The sequence below is a fragment of the Corylus avellana genome, chromosome 9, assembly GCF_965113065.1.
Source record: "Corylus avellana chromosome 9, dhCorAvel1.hap1.2, whole genome shotgun sequence".
Classification (NCBI taxonomy): domain Eukaryota; kingdom Viridiplantae; phylum Streptophyta; class Magnoliopsida; order Fagales; family Betulaceae; genus Corylus; species Corylus avellana.
Genome location: NC_142498.1, coordinates 22326814 through 22354301, shown reverse-complemented (window position 1 = coordinate 22354301; position 27488 = coordinate 22326814). Strand labels below are relative to the sequence as shown.

Sequence of the window (27488 nt, the reverse complement as noted above, 5' to 3'; positions counted from 1 at the left end):
GGCATGGCACACATATGAAGAAACTATTAGACTGTAAATATTATAATGTTGTGTAATCCTAATCCTATCAAACTATTGTTCAAATAAGAGAAGCGGTTTCCTATTGAACTTCTACTTTGATGGCAAGAAAATTTCCATTAATTTCCGAGGATCATGATCAACCTACAAAGAGCGATTACAATCACGACAAGTGGTCCGTTTGGCAAACCCTTTTCCCTTTCTTTTTTTACTATTTACGCCACATTCTCTCTTTTTTTTTCACTCTTTATATCACATTATTCACTTTTTATTACTATTCAAATTTAAAATAAAAAATAAAATAAAAAATCCATTTCACTTTTAAATACAAAAAAAATTCAAAAATTTATACGGCATCAGCTACCATATCTAAGGAAAAAGGGTTTAGGAAACAGACCCAAAATCTCACTCAAATCGCACTATAATCAAAGGTTTATTTTGGGCCAATTTGGGCCGCAGCATGTTTCTAGGGCGAGGCCTTGGGTCTGTTTGCCTCTGGCCCATGTGGTCCTAGTGGCTAGGATCTGGTGGATGCGCGTGCATGCTAAAATAATTCAAGATTTTCCCGAGAAAATCCATTTTCCCGTGAAAATGTCTCTCTTTAGGTAAACCCTAGACGAAACTGCTAGGGCTTTACATCAACGAGCTTAAGCTCTACTGAGGAGGAAGTCCCCGAAAACATGTATAGACCACTGTGAGTGTGATTTCTTTACTCCAAGTATTGGCATTAATCCGTACATGCCCCAAGATCACCTTCTTACATGCTGCTTTCTTTCACAGAGCGAGGGTTCCTCTGAGGTCAATTGCGGAATCGTTGTGCCAATCGAAACCGCGCGAACATGTATTCTTCTGTGCTATGAATTTAAGTGATTCAGTTCCATGTGAATGGTTATCTATATCGGTAATGCTCAGTGTTCGGTTGCTGAGAAAATCTTGGAAAGTAAAGAACCTCAAAATCTTGGATTCCAAATTTAGTTGTGGCGAACTTTTTCAAGGCGAAACTTCATTTTTCCTTAGTTTCTCTGAGCAACCAAAAGAAAAGATTAATGAATGTAACTTTTTCAGATTAATTATGTTAAGTTCTCACATTATGATGAAAGGAAAGCAATTTACAAGTAACATCTGGGATTTGGAGTGTTGATCGTTCTTTCTTCGGTTTAACAGCCATTACTGTTACAGGGACGAAGAAATGTTGCTGAAAATCTGGGATTTTCTCGAGCCCATACAACATCAAAGGGTAACAATAATTTAACAAAGCTTCCATTTGCAACATACTTATAATATGTTATTTGAGCTGTTTACTTGTGCAAAATAATTTGTGCCCAAATATCAACACTTATGTATTGTGTTGGCTCGACGCTTTTTAAAAATTTTGTTTACAACCAAAAGAATTTGCATCTGCATCCAAGTTCAGAAATTGGGGTAGTATTGTTCTGTCTGTGGTCAACATGTGAAAATTATACGTATGTGCTTGAAACATAATTGCTGGCTGTTTTAAGTGTAATACTCACTTATGGGGCCTTATAATTTAATTTTCTACTATCTAAACTTTTTGGGTCATATAACATAGTTTTCTACCATCTATATCCAACACAAAGCCTTTGCTCCTTTTAATTGGGGTTGGCTTGTAAATCTGTTTCATCATTCTGCTTATCGTAATCCATATTTTCTTTCAAATCAGACGTTTAGCGTGTCCTTTCTACATGTATGAATTAATGCATGCAATAATCTTAAGTTTTGATATAGTACATACAAAAAAGTGATTAATCAACTTTGTGTTCAATTTTTTTTTTTAAAGAAATCTTGAGTGTAGAATTCCTACTGCAGGTCTGGAGTTCTTGGTGTATGGAACAGAATCAACTACAAGATCCATGCAGATGCAAATTGTTGATGCACTTCGCTGCGGTGAGAGAAGCAAAGCTTCTAATCTGCTTTTAGATCTTGGTCATGGAAACCACTCATTGAGACCTGCTGATTTTGTTCATATTCTTAACTACTGTGCTAGATCACCTGATCCACTGGTAAGCAGAATGACACGGAATTTTAGTACAGTCAGGTGTTTGTGTGTGGAGGTGGACATCTGCAACAGATCACCTATCAGCATGATCAAATTAAGTAATTGGTATTTGCATCTCATCGCATTTCTTGTCTCCCCCAATTCCACATCTATGTTCATTCATATCCTCACTTTGGCCCCCACAATGAGAGAATTCTAGCTCCACCCCTGTTTGTAGAGAGTGAAGGAAAAAAATTAACAAATCATGCATACACAGTTTAAGCAGATTTGTGTATAACTTGATTTAGTGGAGAACTCTCTGTCAATGCATCTAATGATGGGTAACTGTACCATGCTTCCATTGAATTTGCCTCACTCTTGGCCGGTGAAGATGGTATCCTCTACCTTTTGTCATGCATGAGAATGCTCACTATTGTTATACCCTCCGGTCTTGTACTTATAGGTTAATACTTTTTATATGTAACATTTATGACTCTTCATTTTGGCGTGCAGTTTGTCATGGAAATTTGGAGGTTAATGGAGGAAAGAGAGATTGGCCTGAACAACATATGCTATTTTCTTATCATACGAGCTCTCTGCAAAGGGGGTTACTTGGAGGAGGTATAAGCCTGTTAAACAAACTTAAGTGGTATCTTTATATGCTGGTTATAGTATTAGTTGCTTAGTTTGATGTCATACACACAACGTTATCAATTTCTAATTTTGTTTCCTGGACTGATGGTGGTAAAAATGGTTTATCTGGCTGTATCGTAGGAAGTTGATTGATTAACTGGTCTGGCTAGGTTTTTGCGCGCGCGGGGGTTGGGGGGTGTAGTCATGGGTACTGTCTGAAATTGCACTTGCAGTTATTTCTATAGGGTGTATGTACCATTAGATTGCTTGTTAATTGATACAAGTGGAGTCTACTTGTAAACTGCTGCAGTTATAATGAACCTAGTATTTTTGTGTCTTGTATTTTTTCAGGCATATAATTTGATAAATTTTCTTGGAGAAAGGCACGGCATTTATCCAATTCTATCTGTGTACAATGGTTTCCTGAGAGCCTGTGCCAAAATGCGAAGTATAGTTCATGCCAACCAATGTTTGGATCTGATGGAGCACAGAATGGTGGGGAAGAATGAAGTTACATATTCAGAGCTGCTCAAGGTGTGTAAACTTAAAGAGTGTTGGTGTTGGTATGATTCTTGTTATTCTTTACTCTCTCGCTCTTCTTCTCTTAGCAGTGTCTTGAGTACAATAGTAAGGCACTTGACAATTTTTGTTGTTTCCTTTTTCATGTTTTTACTGTTAATTTTGTAACATCTTAAAGAATGCTCACATAGGAAGCAATTTTAGTTATGGTCTAAAGGGGTTGTGGCTTGAAACGATTGGTGTTATAATGCTTGACATAAACGTTTTAATTTATGAAAAACTAGATCCCATTGGATTATACATGCCAGTTAATGAATAATTTTTAACAGCAAAAGTTTTCAGTGCTTAAAATCGCTCTTGGGATATTTTCTATCCGGTATTTTTGTGGTAGAAACTAACATTGGTGGTTGCAATTTTAGTTAGTAGAATCTTACTCTAGTTTTGTTTCATCATCTATGCTGTGAAACATTGGAGGAAGATAAGAGCTAAACTTGTTTTGGAGTCTATTAAATGGTGAATATTCTTTCCTGTGTGTTTTCTTTGTTCCAGCTTGCAGTTTGGCAGCAAAATGTCTCTGCCGTTCATGAAATTTGGAGGGAGTATGTAAAACACTACAGTTTCACCATATTTTCTCTGCAAAAGTTTGTTCGGTCTTTTTCAAGGTTGGGAGACTTAAAATCTGCATATGAGACTTTACAACATATGGTGGCTTTAGCCATCAGGAGAATCATTTTTGTTAATAGAACTGCTGAAGGAAAGCTATATTCTTCAAGATTGGACATTCCTATACTTTCAAATGATGGATTAGGAAGGAAATTTGACTTGGAGGGAAATGAACATTCTGTTCCTTCCATACACTGTAGGAAGATTGATACTTATCCTAGTAACATAGAGCAATGTACTCCTCCTAGCATGGGAAATAGGGAAGCTGAGAGTGGCGGACTAGGTATGCTTAATAAATATGAAAACAGGCTTGTTATGAAGGTTTTGAGGTGGTCATTCAGTGATGTGATACACGCATGTGCACAAGCTCGAAATTGTGGGTTGGCAGAGCAGTTAATCCTACAGGTAGGATAACTGGATTATTTAAGCTTGTCATTGGTTTATTCTGTTTGAAACCTTCTCTTCTGATGAACAAATCTTTATTGCAGCAGAAATCACTAAACATGGAAATAGTTTTTTATTGAAAATTATGTTATTGTAGGCGGAAATTTTAGATTTTAATATCTTTAACTTTCGTGTTCCTTTTGTCTCTCTCAACAGCGAAGAGTCAAAAACTGTATTCCCTTTTACATAAATAATTTTGTTTTTTGTTTTCAGTCTTCATTACTGCTTCACTTTTTAGTTTCATATGCATTTGATTCGTAATCAAATCAGCCTCTAATTTTGTACTAAAGTAATTTCTGTCTAGATGAAAAATCTCAGGTTGCAACTGTCAAGCCATATATATGATGGTTTTGTTAGAGCAGTTGTTTCTGAGAGAGGTTACATTGATGGCATGGAAGTGGTAAGTTATATTTGTTTATTGCATACATCAGTTGTCTTCATAACTCTACCAACTTGCTGAATTTCTTTATTGTCCTCTTTGGACTTCTTTTACATAGAGATGTTTTCTTCGAAAAGGTATAAGTAGACCACTAGACTCTATCCTTTATAATAGATTAGATTGAGTTTAAAGTGTAAAAGTAACACATTAATCAGATTGTGACAAAACTTTGTCTGCTAATTCCATTTTCATCCTTCGAAAAGGTTCTGTTCAGACTGCGTTTTTAGAAAACGGTGGTTCGAAAATATAAAAAAATTTATATTTGCAAATTTCAACTGTAAATAAATCTCTTAATTAAAGTAACTAAATTCTATAATTTAGAGTAATCAAATCAAATGAAGAGTGTAAAGGTTCGTTAGGAGTTTAATTGGAAAAAGGTCCATCGATCAGGGGTCGATGTTCAAAAGAGGAAGATGCTTGGAAGTTCAAAAGAGGAATATGCTTGGAAATGGATATTGATTATGGTTGAATAGGAATAATAGGATACAGGTAGCCCATGAAAGACTGGTTCACGTACGTACACGTTGGCCGGTTTATATATCTATAGAATGGGTCCAAATTGAGCTTCAACCGACTTTAGATACTCTTCTTCTTCTTTTTTTCTTTTTTTTCTATTTTCTATTTTCTATTTTCAACTTTCAACTTTCCTTGAATGAGAAGCTGATCACGTTCGACCGTTGGTCGAAAAGAGCAGGTTTTTCACAAGCAGCGCAAGTACGCGAAGTTTTTTTTTTTTTTTTTTTTAATCAAATAAGAAAAAAGGTTACAGGAGAGGGTATTTCTTATTTCTGATCCGAATGAAAGAGAGAATGGAGGATCCTGTGAGAATACTTCAAAAAACACGATTGGGAACGACCCATTGAGCTAAAGCATGTGCCCTAAAATTGTCACATTGAGACTCTTTCAAAGCATTTTAACTTTGAAATGAAGAGAGAGTTAAACTAATATCAGAAATATAGTTTGCAAAAAACCAAGAAGAAAAAAGAGCAGGGCTATTAATAGCTAAAATAACAAGGAGAGCATCCCCTTCAACCGAAATGAGACCCGAACCCATAGAAGCAGTCAAACGAACCTCCAAAAGGGCTACATGAGCTTCACCTTGCAAAATATAAGTGGAAACAAGTTTATGAGTAGTAGCTGCAAAAATGAAACCATTTTCATCACTGATCACCATTGCGCAAGTACATAGAGTTGACTGTTGAGGAATATATGGGAAATGCTAGGTGTTCTTCTATCATTCTCCTGGTGTCCTCCCAACTGTAATGTGACTTTTAAAATCACCAATAGATTAAAAGTCAATAATGATAATTTCAAATTCAACGGTAATTTTAAAAGTCACATTATAGTTGAGAAGGACACCAGAAGAATACTAGAAGAACACCTAACATTTCCAATAACATATATAGCCAATCGATCATCAAGGTTCACGAGAATTTGATCGGTAACTAGCATTGCCTCACATTTTGATGCAGCGTAGGATTGTAGTGAACAAGAAAAACAGCAAGTAGAAGGGATAAACATTCTTAAGATTGTGAGACTATCACAAAAATCTAAAAAATCTTCTTAAAAACTAGAACTATCTAGGGTTTAAGGAAAAAACACAAAGAAACTCAACTCTGAGTATTTTTATTTAACAAAACTCAATAATAATCATAAACTGAATTGTTAAAGGCTATAAGCATATATTTACAGTCGAAGATTCTTAGTCCTAAGGTAATAATGAAATAAAGTTAATTTAGAAGTACAACTAAACTAAATAAAAGACTAACAAATAAACATAATTCAAATAAAAACTGAAAGATAAGATAGAATAAATGACTAAAATAAAAAAAACCTAATAAAAGACTAAAAGATAAGATACGATAAGATAAGATACGATAAGATAAGATAAGCCTTGAATCTATATCACATTTTGCCTAGAAAAAGTCATGAGCCATTCTCCAATCATTGAAGTCAATGGTTTTGGAATTCATAATGTTGCCCCGATCTCCATGCGGTACCCACTAGCCAAATTATATGTACATGCACATCTCCTAAAAAATATCAAACACAAAGTCATTTCTCTCTCTTGGTTAATTAATTATTGGTATCTCCTTAAGACCTTAACCTAAATTAAGCAAAATATCATAGTCACCTTCATCCATCGCTTTCATACCATTATTGTGATTGAAAAAAAAAAAAAAAAAAAAAAAAAATCCTTTCACAACTTAAAATAATAATAATAAAAAATAAATAAAAAAATCTAAACTTAGAATCCAAACCGAAGACTCTAGGATTTTATATTTGGAATCCAAATGACATGCAGGCACCCCATAATTAATAAGAGAAGGTAGTTGAACAGTGAACACTCCCCACTGCTCTGGAGGTGGGTCAGCCTGAGTACTCAGCCACCGACAAGCCATCTCAAAAGCACTTAAGGACGGCATGGCTGATATTTAAGTAAAGATTTTTTTTTTTTTTTTTACATGTCCATACAAGAGGTTAGGGTGAAATAAAAATTCGAACTAGTGACTTTCGCTTTATAAGACGTGGTCCTCAACCGATTGAGCTACTCCTTAAGAATAATATTTAAGTAAAGAATATTGATTGCGCGCAATGTAAAGAATCGCAGGCTGGCTGTCTGGATTGAAAGTAAGGAAATTTTAAATAGTATGATATAAATGATTATTTTACCCTAGGACATGCAGTCAATTGCATTTTGGGACACACATATACTTAATTGCTCTTACAAGCCCCTGATGAAGTGAAACAAAACTGCATTTATTTTGTAACTGCCATGCTTTAACAACGAGAATGGTATGAATGATATGTTCTATTGATTGAACAAAATATTGCATTTATTCGTTGATAACCATGATCAAGGCAGAAAGAAATACAAAAGCAAAAACCCAAAAAGAAAACGATAGGAGCCATGATCAAGCTTACATAACAAGAGAATGAAATGATGATCTTCATAGGTGCATGGTAAGTACCCTTTTCTATTTTAAGGGGCTGGGATCCAAAGAAGCGAAAGCAAGAAGTTCCTTGTCTTGTGCTAATGCATTCTTCTCTTCTTTGTTTAATGTAACCCATGCTTCTACTCCATCGCCGGATCTTGTGTCCATTAGAATTAACGATGTTGGGAACACGCTTTCCGTATCGCCGCTTGAACCAACACCGCTTACCCATATCGGCTTTCCCCACCCGAAATCGATGTCATAGATACCAAAATTACACCAACTGGAAACCGCAATGAAGTTCATTCCAAAAGAACTTTCGATACTTGAGAGTTCTTCTGTCGTTGCTTTCATAACTTCACAAAGATTGGAAAACCCTCCCTCACCTTGTAGGCTTTCTACAAAATCAGCGCTGACTTTCACAATGGCTTCTCTAAGCTTGCTCACCATGTAAGCTAAATCTGTCTTCTCAGCCGTGCATAATGCGCCTGCTCCCCAAAATAAATTTTCCATGGAAGAGTCTGCGAATTGTGGATCTGCTCTTCTGCGAAAATTCACGGAGTGGGTAAGATAGTTTGGCTTTTGAACGCCGGAAGTGGCCTTTAAAGCGGTCATGATGGATTTCCATAGGAGCGCTGAAACAACCTCAACTCTTGTTGGGTTCGGCACGCTTGAGCTGGTCGCTTTGGCTTTTAGTGATGCAACGGCTGAGCCATCAAACACAACTCTCGTTACAACACACCTGCCTGATTTGTAGGCCTTGGCAAAAGTCGTCATGGCTGCCTCTTTAGAGAACGCATCGTTTTGTGGGAAAATTGACGGGAAATCAAAATTAGGATATACAAGCTCAGAGGCCTTACGAGCAATGGCTGCCCAACCATTGAGAAATGCACTGAAGGCAGTTCCATCAGCGACCATGTGGCAGACAAGAACACCAATGGCAAAACCGCCGCATGCAAAGCTTGTCACTTTTATCAAAGCAACATAATCTCCCTCAACCGGATCTTGAAAAGTCATCTCTTGTGGAAAAAGTTGGTTCAATGATACAATATCAGGCTCTCTGATGCAATCAATAAGATGACATTTTGAATAACCTTCTAAATAAAAAACTCCCTCGTCATTACAATCGATGGTGAGTTCATCTTTGACTTTGCCAGCTAAAGGGTAAAAGCGAGTTAGGTTTTCAGATAGGGATTGCTTGAGCAGCTGGGATCTTTGAGAGATAATATCAGCAACGTTAACAGAATGACTTGTGCTTTCGTTCATGGGATAATAGAGAGTCACAGGAATATAGATGGATGAATGGACCTGGTCCAGGAGGGAGAGCTTATACGTTTTCAGGTTCGGAGGTGTTGGAGAAGAGGGTTTGATGCACTGTTTCGAAATAATTTCCACCTCCATTTTCATCTTTCCTTGAAGAAGATTTGGAAAGCTAACAAATTAAAAGGATGGTTTTCACAAGCAGGTAGCGCAGCAAGTCACTTGAAAATAGGTGGTGATTGGAGTTGCACGTGCTGAACAATAATCGCTTACATGTATTAACATGTATTAATATATATACAGCCTCGAGGCTCACAGATAAGGGTTGAAAATTCATAATCTAATTTGTCGCTACGTCACGTAACCATGCAAATACTAAGTCCATTAAGTCCATTAGTCATGTGAGTGGGCGTGCGCTAATTGTTAAAGTCAACGATGGTGTGATTGATATTTAATAGTCAAACTAAACAGTGATTTGTACGTACGTGCAAATACAATTTTTGAATTTTTTGTTTTTCATTGAAAATGCTGCATATTAAAATGATGACAAGTTACCAATGATAATTGAAGTGTATTTTAGCTAAAAATTGTCTTTTGGTTTACCCAAAAAGAAGCACTTATTTAAAAGTGAAGAAAAATCTTTTTATAGGAATTTTTTTTTTTTTGGCTATCTCTGTAATATGCCACTTTTTTTAATAGGTATTATTTTTAAAGCGGTTTGATGCAAAAAATACATGATTTCACATAATTTTAAAATCTACTATCTCTTTAAAAGTGATTGATGTGATACAAAATAGAAAGTGAAAAAATTTATGGGCCTGACTCATCTCATAAAACCGGTTCAATAAGAGATGATTGACTATTCCTTATAAACATGTCTAAGATCTTGTTCACAGACAATTTGAGACTATTTCTTAACAGAAAGAATATTTTATTTTTTTTACAAGATAAGAAGGAAGAAAATTGTTTGTTAATATAAAGAAATAAGGTTGACGTTTTTAGAAGAGATTGAGAACCCTTTTTTGGTAAATGTGCTTGCATTGTTTGTCTGAATTAGAGTAATTATATTCATCACTCTCAATTACTCTCATCTTTTAAAGTTTATGAAACGATGGAGTAAGGCGGAGATTACTCATCCCAATTATTACCATGTATTGATTTTGAATAAAAAATAATAAATACTATAATTCTATTTAACATTCCTCTACCAAAACTTTTTTTTGAAACTCTCAACAATTAATTAAAAAAATGGCATATGACAACTGTAGGTTTTTGTTTGAATTTTTGACTCTACAATAATACAATAGAAGGTATATAATGTCTGTTTATAATCCGTGTCAATTGCTTCAATTCCACGTCCCTCTCCCTTGGAGCACGAAATCAAATTCGTTGGCGGTCCGTATAGGCGGCGTTCATATCATTATCGGGTCTACAAAGGCGGCAACGGGTCTATAACGGCGTTCGTCATAGAGGACTTTTAGAGGCCAGGCCCAGGGTCTGCACTATAGTGCTTTTATTTTAAGAATATTTGTTTGATCAGTTGTAGTGAAAATATTTTGTGAAAAAAATCAAAAAATATATTTTATATATAAAAATATAAAAAATTTATTTTGTAGTAATTTTTTTATTTGAATAATAATAATAAAAAAATGATTGATGTGATATAAAAAGTAGAAATATTTAAATTAATTTTGAGGTGAAGGTATTTATTTTTTGGGATTGAGGAAGAGGCTCAGTACAGTACCAGTCCGTTCCATTGACAAACACTAAATACGGCATGTTGTTGTTATTGTTCTATATTAATACAATAATATCACTAAATACGTTTAGAAATTTCTTCCTTTCAAACTTAATTTGGTTAATGAAAATTTGTTATTATGGATAGTGAAGTCATCGGAAACTGGCTTCATCTTTTGCATATATAAAATTATAAATTACAAAAAATTTGTAGATAACACTACAAACGAAAATATATATATATATATATATATATATATATATGAAATATTTAACATTGGAGGCTCGTTTGGTTTATGAAATAGGATCGCTGAAAAAGAATGGAAATAGTTATTTCTTTGTTTGTTAAAATCTAATTCATAAGGATAACTATTCCATTAGAATAATTATTTCCTTACTAAGAAGAATAACTATTTTTTTTTTAGAGGAATACACAATGTTTTTCACAAAAAACAAAAAAAAAAAAAAAAAAAAACTCATTATTTTTTTATTATCGTTCAAACTAAAAAAAATCTTGAAACCCTTGCAACCAATGGAATGAGTGGTCAGCCACACGGCTCACACGCAACAAGACTTTGGGAATTGGGGTGGTCATTGACAAATTTTTGTGAATGTTAAATGGTCACACATCATCTCATTATCTTCTATAACCTTCAAATTTATTTGGTGTATGTGAATTGTTTGTATTTCAACGGTAGGTATGGCAAGCGATAACGCAAATTTCAAACTACGACCACTGGCGATATGGGTAGAAGATGAAAATTCAAACATGATATTCAATAAATCACGGATGTGTTCGATAAATTTTCTTAAGAGTTAAGACGTATTAATTTCTTTGGGTTTGGATGTGACCAGTGATAGATCGAGTTTGGATTTTGGTCCTTAGATCGAGAGATATAAAGATTAAAAAATAATATTAAACAAAATTTATTAAAAATTATAACTAACAAAATAAATAAGTAATTAATTCAACAAAATTTAATAGAATCATTGTGGTATACTTGTATAATATATAGTTGAACTTAATTGGTAGTTGTTTCAAACTTGAGAGTCAGAAAATTGAAATGCAACTCAATCGCAACTCACTGTTTTAATATATATATATATACTTTAGGTTTTCTTTTCTATTTTTGCCGAACTCTTTTTTAAGTTTTTTGTCGGCCATGTTAAACTACCAAAACATTTTTTTTTTTTTTTTAAATGTTTCTGTTGAATTTGGGGACATTGACATTTTGTTGGTAGATTAGAATGCACATTGACAAAATTAATTAATTAGTAGTTTAGATAGACATTAACAAAAGGCAGTAGTTCACCTTAAAAAAAATAAAAATGGTAATAGTTTGAAGAATATGTGTACTTTTTTCTAAATTGTTTTTATTACTTTACTAGATTGATTTGTTTTTATTACTTTAGTATATATATATAATAAATGTTTACTCAAGGCTTGCATAAACAGAAAAAATCAAAATCAAAATAGACCAAACGGGTAATTCTCAAAGGTGGAGATATATCTTACATATTATTTTATCATTTACTATAAAAATAAGATCAGAATCCTCGATATTTTGTAGAATAATTTTGCGTTAGAGTTTTTAGAATCAGTTGGGCTTAATCCCATCCCAATGCATGAGATACAATGAATGAAAAATCAAGGATTATCTATTGATGCAAATATTAAGGTGACAAATCTAAATGAATAAAGTTTTTTTTTTTTTTTTTTGTATTATAAATTGGGTTGGATGGAGTTTCTTCAACCTATTCTATTAAAATGACATGTCTTTAAAGCATGTGATTCTCATATATATATTTGTAATAAAATTAACGTAATATGTTATTCTCATATATATTTTAAAAAATGCATGTGAGAATCATGTGCTCTATAGACTTATGTCAAATTTTATAGGCTATGTTACAAGAGTTTCATTTGACTCAATTTAAACCTTATCCTACCAAAACATTTCAATCAAAAGTAATGTATGGTTGGCTCATTGGCTAAGCCAATTAGATGGCCACCTAAAACCCCAATTAACAATAGTATAATTAAGTTTTGTTTAACAAAAATAATATTTTAAGTACCCAATTAACTTTGTTTAATGTTTAAAATAAAGTAAATTTTGTTTTGCGCAGATAAAATTCACATGAAAGGAACTATATATGAGTTGCTCAACACAAAATATGTCATTCGTTGAAACTAATTATCTTGGAATTGTCACGTCAACATGTGAGATAATTTTGAGATAAATATGTGGTATATAACGTTACTCCTATTTTGCATTACTGACATGATAGTGCCGATCAAGCTAATTAATCGGGCATCAAAATTAGGACATACAAGTTTTGACGAATAATTCCAGAAGTCACTCTCTTGTTCTTCTTGTGTCACTTTAAGAATGAGCTAGCTTATAAAATCACTATTTGGTTAAAATTTAATAATAATCAATCACAAGGCCAATGATAATTTTAGAAGCCACATCAATTTTTAAATGACACAAAAGAAATACAAAAATAACTTCTAACATAACTCCCAGTTAACAGGCCTTCCTAACGGTGGCTGCCCAACCATTGAGAAGGACACAAAAGCAGTTCCATCAGCGATCGATCGTGTAAGAAACAAGGACACCATTAATGGCAATACCACCGCATGCAAATTAAGCTAGCTGCTCCCTTGTATCATATCATAGCTACATAATCTCCTGCTGTTAGTTCTTTAAAAGTCATCTCTTGCGGAAAAACTAAGAATAGGCTGGTTGAGGCTTGTTCAGTTTGCATTAGCTTCTAATTATAAAACCACCTCGTCACATATTCTTTAGACCCTCCAAATATTGTTCAGCACAACTCCACTCAGCGCCTCTTTACAAGATACTTGCGCGCTAGCTACATGCTTGTGAAAATCATCCTTTTGTTAGCTTTCCATATCTGCTCAAAGGAAAGATGAAAATGGAGGTGGAAATGATTTCCAAAGAGTGCATCAAACCCTCTTCTCCAACACCCCCTAGCCTGAAAACCTACAAGCTCTCCCTCTTGGACCAGGTCTTTCCTTCCGCCTATATTCCTGTGATCTTCTTCTATCCCATGAACAAAAGCATAAGCCATTATTATGTTGTTGATATTTTCTCTCAAAGATCACACATGCTAAAGCAATCCCTATCAAACACCCTAACTCACTTTTACCCATTTGCTGGCAAAATCAAAGATAGATAATCATCTCTCCATCGACTGTAATGACGATGGGGTTTTATATTTAGAAGCTTATGCAAACTGTCATCTTGTATTCTTGTTGACTACCTCAAACAACCTAATCTTGGATCATTGGAAAAACTTGTTCCGCAAGAGATAACTTCTAAAGAACTAATTCCGGGAGATTATCTCGCTATGATAAAAGTGACCAGCTTTGCATGTGGCGCTATTGCCATTGGTCTCCTTGTTTCCCACGTGATCACTGATGGAATTTCCTTGAGTGTCTTTCTCAAAGGTTGGGCAGCCACCGCCGGTAAGGCCTGTGAAACTATATGTCCTAATTTTGATGCCCCATCAATTTTCATACAAAACGAGGCACTCTCTAGAGAAACAATTACAACGGCTTTGTCAAAGTCCTACAAATCAGGCAGGTGTATTGTAAGGAGATTTGTGTTTGATGCCTCAGACATTGCATCACTTAAAGCCAAAGCAACCAGCTCAAGTGTGCAAAACCAGACAAGAGTTGAGGTTGTGTCAGCACTCCTATGGAAATGCACCATGACTGCCTTCAAGGCAACTTCTGGTATTCAAAGGCCAACCTTTATAACCCATGCAGTGAATTTCCGCCCAAGAGCATATCCACCATTCACGGAATCTTTCATGGGAAATTTACTTTGGGGAACAGGCGCATTATATACGGCTAAGGAGATAGATTTAGCAGAGATGGTGAGCAAGCTTAGAGAAGCAATAACGAAAAGCCTACAAGGTGATGAAGGGTTTTTTAAATTCTATGAGCTTATGAAAGGAACGACCGTAGGTCTCTTAAGTAATAAAGAATGTTCTTGTGGAATGGATCACATTGCGGTTACTAGTTGGTGTAACTTTGGTCTCTATGACATTGATTTTGGGTGGGGAAAGCCAATGTGGGTTAGCGGTGTTGGTTCAAATGGTGATCCAGAGACCGCGTTCCCAAATACGATAATGCTAATGGGTACAAGATCCGGCCATGGAATAGAAGCATGGGTTTGGTTAGATAAAGAAGATATGATTGTGTTAGCACAAGATAAGGAGCTTCTTGCTTTCGCTTCTTTGGATCCTAGTCCCATATAATAGAAAATTAATGGTATATATTTTGAGTAATTCTAACAATGATTCTTGTGTCACTTTAAAAATATGGTAGCTTTTAAAATCATCATTTGATTAAATTTAATAATGATCAATCACAAGGCCAATAATAATTTTAGAAGTCATATTATTCTTGAAGAAACACAAGAGTGGCTTCTAGCATTACTTATATATTTCTCTCATGTGATGTGGATATCATGTGATAATTTAATGTCGGGCATGGCACACATATGAAGAAACTATTAGACTGTAAATATTATAATGTTGTGTAATCCTAATCCTATCAAACTGTTGTTCAAATAAGAGAAGCGGTTTCCTATTGAACTTCTACTTTGATGGCAAGAAAATTTCCATTAATTTCCGAGGATCATGATCAACCTACAAAGAGCGATTACAATCACGACAAGGGGTCCGTTTGGCAAACCCTTTTCCCTTTCTTTTTTTACTGATTACGCCACTTTTCTCTAGAAAAAATCAACATTAAAACATTCTCATTTTTTTTTCACTCTTTATATCACATTATTCACTTTTTATTACTATTCAAATTAAAAAAATAAAAAAATAAAAAACTACAAAACAAAACCATTTCACTTTTAAATACAAAAAAAATTCAAAAATTTATACGGCATCAGCTACCATATCTAAGGAAAAAGGGTTTGGGAAACAGACCCAAAATCTCACTCAAATCGCACTATAATCAAAGGTTTATTTTGGGCCAATTTGGGCCGCAGCATGTTTCTAGGGCTAGGCCTTGGGTCTGTTTGCTTCTGGCCCATGTGGTCCTAGTGGCTAGGATCTGGTGGATGCGCGTGCATGCTAAAATAATTCAAGATTTTCCCGAGAAAATCCATTTTCCCGTGAAAATGTCTCTCTTTAGGTAAACCCTAGACGAAACTGCTAGGGCTTTGCATCAACGAGCTTAAGCTCTACTGAGGAGGAAGTCCCCAAAAACATGCATAGACCACTGTGAGTGTGATTTCTTTACTCCAAGTATTGGCATTAATCCGTACATGCCCCAAGATCACCTTCTTACATGCTGCTTTCTTTCACAGAGCGAGGGTTCCTCTGAGGTCAATTGCGGAATCGTTGTGCAAATCGAAACCGCGCGAACATGTATTCTTCTGTGCTATGAATTTAAGTGATTCAGTTCCATGTGAATGGTTATCTATATCGGTAATGCTCAGTGTTCGGTTGCTGAGAAAATCTTGGAAAGTAAAGAACCTCAAAATCTTGGATTCCAAATTTAGTTGTGGCGAACTTTTTCAAGGCGAAACTTCATTTTTCCTTAGTTTCTCTGAGCAACCAAAAGAAAAGATTACTGAATGTAACTTTTTTCAGATAAATTATGTTAAGTTCTCACATTATGATGAAAGGAAAGCAATTTACAAGTAACATCTGGGATTTGGAGTGTTGATCGTTCTTTCTTCGGTTTAACAGCCATTACTGTTACAGGGACGAAGAAATGTTGCTGAAAATCTGGGATTTTCTCGAGCCCATACAACATCAAAGGGTAACAATAATTTAACAAAGCTTCCATTTGCAACATACTTATAATATGTTATATTTGAGCTGTTTACTTGTGCAAAATAATTTGTGCCCAAATATCAACACTTATGTATTGTGTTGGCTCGACGCTTTTTAAAAATTTTGTTTACAACCAAAAGAATTTGCATCTGCATCCAAGTTCAGAAATTGGGGTAGTATTGTTCTGTCTGTGGTCAACATGTGAAAATTATACGTATGTGCTTGAAACAGAATTGCTGGCTGTTTTAAGTGTAATACTCACTTATGGGGCCTTATAATTTAATTTTCTACTATCTAAACTTTTTGGGTCATATAACATAGTTTTCTACCATCTATATCCAACACAAAGCCTTTGCTCCTTTTAATTGGGGTTGGCTTGTAAATCTGTTTCATCATTCATCTTATTCTAATCCATATTTTCTTTCAAATCAGACGTTTAGCGTGTCCTTTCTACATGTATGAATTAATGCATGCAATAATCTTAAGTTCTGATATAGTACATACAAAAAAGTGATTAATCAACTTTGTGTTCAATTTTTTTTTTAAAGAAATCTTGAGAGTGTAGAATTCCTACTGCAGGTCTGGAGTTCTTGGTGTATGGAACAGAATCAACTACAAGATCCATGCAGATGCAAATTGTTGATGCACTTCGCTGCGGTGAGAGAAGCAAAGCTTCTAATCTGCTTTTAGATCTTGGTCATGGAAACCACTCATTGAGACCTGCTGATTTTGTTCATATTCTTAACTACTGTGCTAGATCACCTGATCCACTGGTAAGCAGAATGACACGGAATTTTAGTACAGTCAGGTGTTTGTGTGTGGAGGTGGACATCTGCAACAGATCACCTATCAGCATGATCAAATTAAGTAATTGGTATTTGCATCTCATCGCATTTCTTGTCTCCCCCAATTCCACATCTATGTTCATTCATATCCTCACTTTGGCCCCCACAATGAGAGAATTCTAGCTCCACCCCTGTTTGTAGAGAGTGAAGGAAAAAAATTAACAAATCATGCATACACAGTTTAAGCAGATATGTGTATAACTTGATTTAGTGGAGAACTCTCTGTCAATGCATCTAATGATGGGTAACTGTACCATGCTTCCATTGAATTTGCCTCACTCTTGGCCGGTGAAGATGGTATCCTCTACCTTTTGTCATGCATGAGAATGCTCACTATTGTTATACCCTCCGGTCTTGTACTTATAGGTTAATACTTTTTATATGTAACATTTATGACTCTTCATTTTGGCGTGCAGTTTGTCATGGAAATTTGGAGGTTAATGGAGGAAAGAGAGATTGGCCTGAACAACATATGCTATTTTCTTATCATACGAGCTCTCTGCAAAGGGGGTTACTTGGAGGAGGTATAAGCCTATTAAACAAACTTAAGTGGTATCTTTATATGCTGGTTATAGTATTAGTTGCTTAGTTTGATGTCATACACACAACGTTATCAATTTCTAATTTTGTTTCCTGGACTGATGGTGGTAAAAATGGTTTATCTGGCTGTATCGTAGGAAGTTGATTGATTAACTGGTCTGGCTAGGTTTTTGAGCGCGCGGGGGTTGGGGGGTGTAGTCATGGGTACTGTCTGAAATTGCACTTGCAGTTATTTCTATAGGGTGTATGTACCATTAGATTGCTTGTTAATTGATACAAGTGGAGTCTACTTGTAAACTGCTGCAGTTATAATGAACCTAGTATTTTTGTGTCTTGTATTTTTTCAGGCATATAATTTGATAAATTTTCTTGGAGAAAGGCACGGCATTTATCCAATTCTATCTGTGTACAATGGTTTCCTGAGAGCCTGTGCCAAAATGCGAAGTATAGTTCATGCCAACCAATGTTTGGATCTGATGGAGCACAGAATGGTGGGGAAGAATGAAGTTACATATTCAGAGCTGCTCAAGGTGTGTAAACTTAAAGAGTGTTGGTGTTGGTATGATTCTTGTTATTCTTTACTCTCTCGCTCTTCTTCTCTTAGCAGTGTCTTGAGTACAATAGTAAGGCACTTGACAATTTTTGTTGTTTCCTTTTTCATGTTTTTACTGTTAATTTTGTAACATCTTAAAGAATGCTCACATAGGAAGCAATTTTAGTTATGGTCTAAAGGGGTTGTGGCTTGAAACGATTGGTGTTATAATGCTTGACATAAACGTTTTAATTTATGAAAAACTAGATCCCATTGGATTATACATGCCAGTTAATGAATAATTTTTAACAGCAAAAGTTTTCAGTGCTAAAAATCGCTCTTGGGATATTTTCTATCCAGTATTTTTGTGGTAGAAACTAACATTGGTGGTTGCAATTTTAGTTAGTAGAATCTTACTCTAGTTTTGTTTCATCATCTATGCTGTGAAACATTGGAGGAAGATAAGAGCTAAACTTGTTTTGGAGTCTATTAAATGGTGAATATTCTTTCCTGTGTGTTTTCTTTGTTCCAGCTTGCAGTTTGGCAGCAAAATGTCTCTGCCGTTCATGAAATTTGGAGGGAGTATGTAAAACACTACAGTTTCACCATATTTTCTCTGCAAAAGTTTGTTCGGTCTTTTTCAAGGTTGGGAGACTTAAAATCTGCATATGAGACTTTACAACATATGGTGGCTTTAGCCATCAGGAGAATCATTTTTGTTAATAGAACTGCTGAAGGAAAGCTATATTCTTCAAGATTGGACATTCCTATACTTTCAAATGATGGATTAGGAAGGAAATTTGACTTGGAGGGAAATGAACATTCTGTTCCTTCCATACACTGTAGGAAGATTGATACTTATCCTAGTAACATAGAGCAATGTACTCCTCCTAGCATGGGAAATAGGGAAGCTGAGAGTGGCGGACTAGGTATGCTTAATAAATATGAAAACAGGCTTGTTATGAAGGTTTTGAGGTGGTCATTCAGTGATGTGATACACGCATGTGCACAAGCTCGAAATTGTGGGTTGGCAGAGCAGTTAATCCTACAGGTAGGATAACTGGATTATTTAAGCTTGTCATTGGTTTATTCTGTTTGAAACCTTCTCTTCTGATGAACAAATCTTTATTGCAGCAGAAATCACTAAACATGGAAATAGTTTTTTATTGAAAATTATGTTATTGTAGGCGGAAATTTTAGATTTTAATATCTTTAACTTTCATGTTCCTTTTGTCTCTCTCAATAGCGAAGAGTCAAAAACTGTATTCCCTTTTACATAAATAATTTTGTTTTTTGTTTTCAGTCTTCATTACTGCTTCACTTTTTAGTTTCATATGCATTTGATTCGTAATCAAATCAGCCTCTAATTTTGTACTAAAGTAATTTCTGTCTAGATGAAAAATCTCAGGTTGCAACCGTCAAGCCATACATATGATGGTTTTGTTAGAGCAGTTGTTTCTGAGAGAGGTTACATTGATGGCATGGAAGTGGTAAGTTATATTTGTTTATTGCATACATCAGTTGTCTTCATAACTTGTTTCTACCAACTTGCTGAATTTCTTTATTGTCCTCTTTGGACTTCTTTTACATAGAGATGTTTTCTTCCTTTTGCCATGCTTTTGCAGTTAAAAGTAATGAAACAGAGGAATTTGAAGCCATATGATTCTACTCTTGCTACCCTTTCAGTGGGTTGCAGCAAAGTGCTAGAACTGGATTTAGCCAAATCTCTGCTGGATCAAATTTCTGAATGTCCATATCCTTATCCTTATAATGCTTTTCTTACTGCATGTGACAGATTGGTGAGTTATATGTGAAACTCTACACCACTGCTATGTACCTTACATTGTTTTGTTGTCTCAATTTTTTATGACTTTTTTAGACTATGAGATGGTTCCCCTCCAGTGAGTGTTCAGCTCCAGACCCTAAAATATTTAACAGTATAAAGACAAGTTAAATGGAACCAATGTACTTTTAATTATGTTTCTGGTTATAAAGTTGTGTAGCAAACTTTATGCAAATCATGCTTCTATTATTTTTTTCAGAGAAGTTATTGCTTATTTGGCTCTGATAGTAGGATCTATGTTTAATAGGCGTATCAATTATCAAGTAAGTCATTTATGTTAGCTGGGGCAGCACTATAGAAGCATCAATTAGGATCTTTCTACTGATTATGTACAAATTCATCTCCATAAAGGTTAATTGTGTCAATCACTTAGTTGAAGTTCACTAGCACTAGATTCTAGATACTGTTTGGTTTTTATTGTTCTCTCCATCAATCCAAAATTATGTTGCATTAAATCTGCAGGACCAACCTGAACGTGCAGTGCAGATATTGGCTAAAATGAAACGTTTGAAGATTCTGCCAGATATCAGGACATATGAGCTGTTGTTTTCATTATTTGGTAATGTGAATGCCCCATACGAAGAGGGTAATATGCTGTCACAGGTAGATGCTGCTAAGAGAATAAATGCTATTGAAATGGACATGGCAAAAAATGGTGTTCAGCACAGTCATTTGTCAATGAAGAACTTGGTAACCACTAGCCTCATTATTTGTACTTTTTAATTGGATACTGACTGAAACAGAGTTGTCCATCAGAAGTAAAGATTGGATTTTCACTTTGGATAATTCAATTAGTGTATTTTCATACGATTTTTACCCATCTATTAGTGAGATAAGTAAGTGAACTTGTATGCACTGATTTTCATAGGGACCTGTGACATGTTGCTTCCCTTCCCTTGTAAATGGTGGCAGGGCACAATTTAGAGTTTTTTTTCTCCAATTTAGGATGTACTCTTTGATTTGTATTGACCTGGATTGGGAATGAAAAACTTTATTAAATAAAAAGTCGAGAACTTTTTTGTCCTGGTGTTTTTTTATTTTATAAATAGAATCTGTCTGAAGCTACTTTGGGGGAAAAGTGCACTGGCCCCATACCATGGTTACTGGTAGATAATTTTTCATTTGGCTTCAACGGAAATGATACAGATCTCTTGCCTTTTGCTTTCATCATCCTCTTACTATCACCAGAGTGCCGGTGCTCCTTATTTTTTTCACTAAAATCATCTGCATGAAGCTATTGTGGTAGACATTATTTTTCATTGCTTAGGACTTAGCTATGGCATTCATTCCATTTTTTGTCTCTTCAGTTGAAAGCCCTTGGAGCAGAGGGAATGATACGAGAGCTGATCCGGTATTTACAAGTGGCAGAAAACCTTTTCTTCCGTAATCAAACTTATCTTGGAACACCTATTTATAATGCTGTGTTGCATTCACTTGTTGAGGCTAAGGAAGTAAGTACCTCCCACCCACACTATGTAATCATTTAGTTTCTATTTCCTTGAGGCATGGGTGTAATATATCATGTGTTTGTCTGGATTATATTTCTGGTTGACATGCAGAGTCACATGGCAGTAGAAATATTTAAAACTATGAAGTCATACGGCTGCCCCCCAGATGCTGCAACCTATAATATAATGATCGATTGTTGTAGCATTTTAAGATGTTTCAAATCTGCTTGTTCACTGGTTTCCATGATGGTGCGTGATGGATTTTATCCACAGACATTGACTTACACGGCTCTCATAAAGGTATTTTCTATGCACTCACTGGTCCCCGCAGAATGTGGTCTGAATTATGCATCTAAAAAAACTTCTTCCTTCATATCTATGTAGCATGCAAGAGTAATTTGTGCAAAGTACTGCTGACTACAAAGTAGTCTTAACTTGTTTCTGCTTTATATGCTCCAAAACCTTCCTCCACAATTTGCTATATCAATAGTTGATTCTTCACATCGAATTAGTTAGTCTACAAATTATGAATGCAGTTAATTTCAAGCTGAAGTATATTCAATGGTACTGTTGCGTGTTAACATACCAATTATGCACACTTTTGTTTTAGTCATTACTGAACTAATGGTACTGTTGCGTGTTAACATACCAATTATGCACACTTTTGTTTTAGTCATTACTGAACTTGGAAACTTTTACGGTCTAATTCAATCCTTTGGAACTATATCATGATTGTAATTCTGGATCATTTCTTTTTTCTGCGTCAACATCAATATAGTTTTTTAGGGTCAGTTTGGCAAAGGTGTTAGCCCAGATATTGTTCACCATTTGACCGGTTGACTGACTATTTTGAATTTTCAACCTCAAAATTTCACACCCTTTTGACCATATTGCCCCCCTCAGTTATTGAATTTTTTTCACTGAAAATCCCACAGAACCAGGCCAGGCGTCCCCCCCCCCCCCCCCCCCCCCCTGCGCTAGCATCCTGAAATCAGCTTTTCCCCACTGTTTTCCTTGAAAATCCCCTTGCCCACCGAACGAACCAGGAGTCCCCCAAACCCCACCCCCCCCCCCCCCCCCCCCCCCGCGCGAGCATCCTAAAATAAGCTTTTTTTTGTTTTCTCTTGAAAATCCCCTTGCCCACCAAATGAACCAGGCGTCCCCCCCCCCCCCCCTCCCCGCGCGAGCATCCTAAAATAAGCTTTTTTTTGTTTTCTCTTGAAAATCCCCTTGCCCACCAAATGAACCAGGCGTCCCCCCCCCCCCCCCCCCCCCTTTGGTGATTACTGAAGAAGAGGAGAGAAATTTTGTCTTGTTGAGGGGGAGAGGGACTCGGGCTTTGAAGGGAACCTTCAGAAAAATGAATTGAAGGAAGGATGAGAGAGAAGGAAAGAAGAATACTCAAATCTTCTTCTTCTTCTTTCTCCCTATGCGTTGGCTGTGAAGACGTGACCGGAGGATGCAAGTTTGGGGGTGGGGGGTGAAAGGGGCTCACAAGGCAGAATTGCTCGAGTCGTGTAGGAGAAGACAAGCCGTGACAAGCTGTGAGGGAGATGGAGGGTAGACCTGTGCGCTGGAAAACAAAAGGAAAGAAAGTGAAGGCTAATAGGGTAATTCTACTAAAGGTTCATGAGGGTTACTTTATTAAAGGCACCTAAACCGAGACTGTACAGTGTCTAGGCAACCCTCACCACCTTTGCCAAACACCACCTTAATATGTTTCCTTTGTGGCAGAAACCTAAAAGACAACAATAATTTTCTTGATCTAAAAGGTAAATTGAAAATTTGAACTTTCCACCTCAAAAGATGATATAAATTTTATGCTGGCAATGATACTTATGATAATAAAAAAAAAAAAGGAAAGAAAAAAGAAATAAATTGAAACAAACAATAACAGCATAAAGTGACATAAAAACATTTTTAAATTTTACTATTCATGTGCAGAATTTTTTTGCCTTTATTTCCATAAATACAAACTACCAGTTTGATGGGATGAAATTGAACCACTCAATACCAAGTTCCATCTCAATACTTGTCCAACTGTCTTCTCATAGCCCATGTTGATCAAAATTTTGATCTCATTGTTAACTAAACTCAACAATTTTGATATCATAAGCCATCACATTTTTCAATAGAGTAATGCTACACACACTCCCATTTCCACAGTCTCTTAGGTGGCTTTTAAAATCACCATTAAATTTGTAATTGATGACTATAAGATTTTGATCCAATGGTAATTTTAAAGCCCACCTAAGAGAGTGTGTAGTATTACTCTTTTTGCATATTGTTTCAACCTCCATTCCTTTTTTCTTTATTCTTTTTTCAATTTGCCCTCATTCTTGTAACGCCATCAATTGAGTTATTATTTATAATTGGTCACCACCAATTTTTGCTCGTCTTGTCAGCAGATGCTACACTTAGTGCTCTTATAGAATTGTAATTTAATAATGATCTCTCATGTCTTGTTCTTCCCTTTTTGATAGTTATTCCTGTCTTTTAACTTAGGGTAAGTTTGGTACGCGAAATGGTCATTCATTTAGAAATAAAAATGAGTATTACTAGGAATATAAGAGGTTGGAATAGAATGACCAGTCGTATTCTTTTGTTTGGTGACAAAACACATGCTCTCACTAGAATTGAACTAAAATTCCTAAAATACCCAAGATTAACTGAAAATTCTATGGGTGACTGACCACCCTAATAGAACACCAAGGGTGGTCGTGGCATCCCCTACAACGCTTGGGGGGTGGCCAAGATCACCCCCGAGCCATGGTGGTGGTCTCGGCTACCCCTAGTGTTCTGTTAGGATGGCTGGCCATGGGTGGTTGACCACCCATAGAATTCATTCCCACTTCCAAGGAATGGTGTGCAACCAAATAAATGAATGGTTATTGCATTAGAATATCCATTCAATTTCAGAGGTCTATTTCGCATACCAAATGTGCCCTTAATGTTAACGTCCTTCTATTACTTCTTCCATTTTATGGCTCAAAAAAAAAAAAAAAAAAAAAAAAGTTCCAATTTATGAGAGATGTTTCTTGATGTCCCAATTCTCAACAGCCCATATCAAGCATAGGTCTTCTGGTGATATGGTGGAAGATTTCCTTTAGTTTATTTGTCATACCTTAATATATCAAAGCACTTGACCACTAACAGAGTGACATAACATAGCCGAGGATGATTTGTAGCTGTAGATGATTCTAAGCCTGCAATAACTGGGTGTGGGAAAAACGATAGCATATCAACTAGTATGCTGTCATCAGTAAGCTACTTAATTTACCTGAAAAAAAAAAAAAATGCCTGCTGATTTATCTCTTAAATGATTTTCAGTGATCGTCAGGTTTGGTAACACAAAATATATGGTTGCTTTGAAACCATCAATATACTCAATGCTGAGCTTAATTTGTTTCAGATTCGGTTGGAAGATGAGAATTTTGAAGAAGCGTTGAATCTTTTGGATCAAGCATGCTCGGAGGGGCTTGAACTTGATGTACTGTTATTTAACACCATTCTTCAAAAAGCATATGCAAGGGTACTGTATCCCATGTCCTTTTATCCCTTCCCATCTCTCTTCCTTTTAAGGCGTTGGAACTGAAGTATGTCTTTGCATGTCTTCAATTTCAAAACTTAAAGACATTCACTGTAAAAATTAATTTTATGATGCAAAATGCTTACATTTCATACGTGCTTTTCTTGTCATTCTTATATGAGAAAAGAAAGTTTTGCATTTCTTTTTCATTAATTAATTGTATTTGATCTGTAAACATCAATGATTTACTACTTGCGAGCTTTCATGCATCCATGCGCTTGTGCACATGTATGTTACAAAGAATTACTTCTATATAGATGTTGCTGTTTAAGTTTTTACTTTGTTTTCTACTCACCATGCATGTGTAAACTTGTGAAACCGGTATATTATGGACTAAAATATGTGCTTTAAACTTAAGTTTCCAAGCCCTTCTATTTTTATAACCTCGAGTTCCACATCAGTGTCAATACTTAAGGTGTGTTTGGAAACGTATTTGCATCACATCTTTTCCCTTCATGTCAAATCTCATGTATCTTTATCCAAATTTCCAAATTTAGCCTTTCTGACCCTGTATTGCCATACAAATATGCAATGATGGACTTGTGCTTTCATATTATATGCGGCAGATATAAGGGACAATTAATTTCCAACGGATGTTGAAACAAGTGCGAGGTGCTTGCAAAACGGAGGTGTTTGCTGAAAATAGGCCACCAATATTTGTTTCATTTCCAACTCAAATATAAATTGAAAAATCGCAATTTTACAACACCTGTGATAGCCAGGCTACATCTTCAACCTTGTGATTAAACACACAACTTAGTACCTTACTTTGGACCTATATAAAATCACTGTAAATGTAGTTGGACTATCATTTCCTGGGCATGTCAGGTCAGTTGCATTTTCTATTTGTTTGTCAGAAACATTGTTAACATCACTTTTTCTACTTTCATTCGGCAGGGAAGGATAGATGTAATTGAGTTCATTGTTGAGAGAATGCGCCAAGAGAATATCCAGCCTGATCCATCAACCTGCCATTATATGTTTTCTGCATATGTGGACCGTGGTTTTCACAGCACAGCTGTGGAAGCATTGCAGGTTTTGAGCATGCGTATGTTGAGTGAAGAAGATAACACTAAATATGAAAAGACACAATTTGAGGACGATTTCATCCTTTCTGAAGACTCAGAAGTAGAGTCACAGATACTGCAATTGTTCAAGGATTCTGAGGAGAACGTTGCTGTTGCACTCATGAATTTAAGATGGTGTGCCATAGCTGGGTTCTCAATTTCTTGGTCACCAGATCAAAGTCCATGGGCTAGAAGACTCTTAACAGATTATGAGACCAGAAAAGGAGCTGCCTGATTGACATCAGAATGATATGTTCTTAGATCAACTCAGTGAGCTGGTCTTAATTTTGTCATATGATAAGGGCTATGCAATTGTCTTGATAGTTAGCAGAGGATAGAGCTGCTTGGTTTATCATTGACAGGCTCAAGTTATGAAGTTAATCCTTAGCCAAAAAAAAAAAAAAAAATAGGAAAAGGAAGCAGCCATACTGTACAGTGGGTGATTCTCACAGGCCTTTTCGCAACTTCCTTGTTGGACACAGATCAGCTAACTTTCGAGAGCTCCATAAGATGTCTGAGATGCGTTTTAAGCCTAGCAAAATAGGCTTGAGCTTTACAGCAATTTGATATGAACTCTTGCCCATTGGTGGGTTTGTGTAGTATAATTCTCAGTAAATGCCCTCCTTTTTGGGTGGGGCGCAATATTTTTTTGTTTTTTTGGAGTAACTCTCAAAAACACATTTTGATTAAAAAAATTCTACAATGTTGATGTGACAAATCCTACCAACCTTTGATCGGTCATTATTTTGGTTGGAACAAATATGCCAGCATTGTAGGATAATTTTGCAATAAAAATGTAATTTCTATAATTAATCTTTTATGTTTTTTTTTTTTTTCCAAGTTATGACTTGCGACATAAAAGTTTATGAAATGTATATTTGACAATGGCAATAATGAAATAGCCTCAGAGAGCTCTTACCTTGTAAAATTTTGAAATGCTTATTAAGAATTTTTATTTTTTTAAGTTTGGTTTGATTTTTGTAAATATATCCAATTAAAGAAAAACCAAAGAGATAAAAGGAACCTTTTGGTTTAATTTATCCCCTTCTTATCCAATGATGTCCTCAAGTGCTTGGCTAAATTGTGCTGACTAGTTTTGTTTCTTGGCAATTTTGGATCCACTTTCTGTGGATATCGTTAGTGACCCTAGGCT

General features: G+C 35.6%; 2 protein-coding genes and 2 pseudogenes across 6 annotated transcripts; 3 read left to right on the top strand and 1 right to left on the bottom strand.

The window, feature by feature from the left end:
- Positions 1–592: 592 nt before the first annotated feature.
- Positions 593–4733, top strand: LOC132189071 (pentatricopeptide repeat-containing protein At1g76280-like). The gene is made up of 8 exons (XM_059603568.2): positions 593–712; positions 799–859; positions 1198–1255; positions 1846–2039; positions 2528–2635; positions 2999–3181; positions 3716–4234; positions 4578–4733. The coding sequence occupies exons 1-8, from the start codon at positions 699–701 to the stop codon at positions 4731–4733; spliced, it is 1293 nt and encodes a 430-aa protein (XP_059459551.2). The 5' UTR covers positions 593–698.
- Positions 4734–7558: 2825 nt separating this feature from the next.
- On the bottom strand, positions 7559–9158 carry LOC132189070 (epi-neemfruitin B 7-O-acetyltransferse L7AT pseudogene; annotated as a pseudogene).
- A 4418-nt stretch (positions 9159–13576) lies between these two features.
- Positions 13577–14932, top strand: LOC132191077 (epi-neemfruitin B 7-O-acetyltransferse L7AT pseudogene; annotated as a pseudogene).
- Positions 14933–15773: 841 nt separating this feature from the next.
- Positions 15774–27042, top strand: LOC132189069 (Tetratricopeptide repeat (TPR)-like superfamily protein). Of its 5 annotated transcripts, none has more exons than XM_059603564.2 (14): positions 15774–15913; positions 16000–16060; positions 16400–16457; positions 17051–17244; positions 17733–17840; positions 18204–18386; positions 18921–19439; positions 19783–19878; positions 20014–20187; positions 20694–20921; positions 21539–21682; positions 21791–21979; positions 25092–25211; positions 26166–27042. In XM_059603564.2, the coding sequence occupies exons 1-14, from the start codon at positions 15900–15902 to the stop codon at positions 26568–26570; spliced, it is 2493 nt and encodes an 830-aa protein (XP_059459547.2). In that variant the 5' UTR covers positions 15774–15899; the 3' UTR covers positions 26571–27042. The 5 variants fall into 5 exon arrangements, with proteins under 5 accessions (XP_059459547.2, XP_059459546.2, XP_088366446.1 ...); XM_059603563.2 differs by having other exon boundaries at positions 16385–16457; XM_088510320.1 differs by having other exon boundaries at positions 15887–15913; positions 17051–17128.
- Positions 27043–27488: the final 446 nt, after the last annotated feature.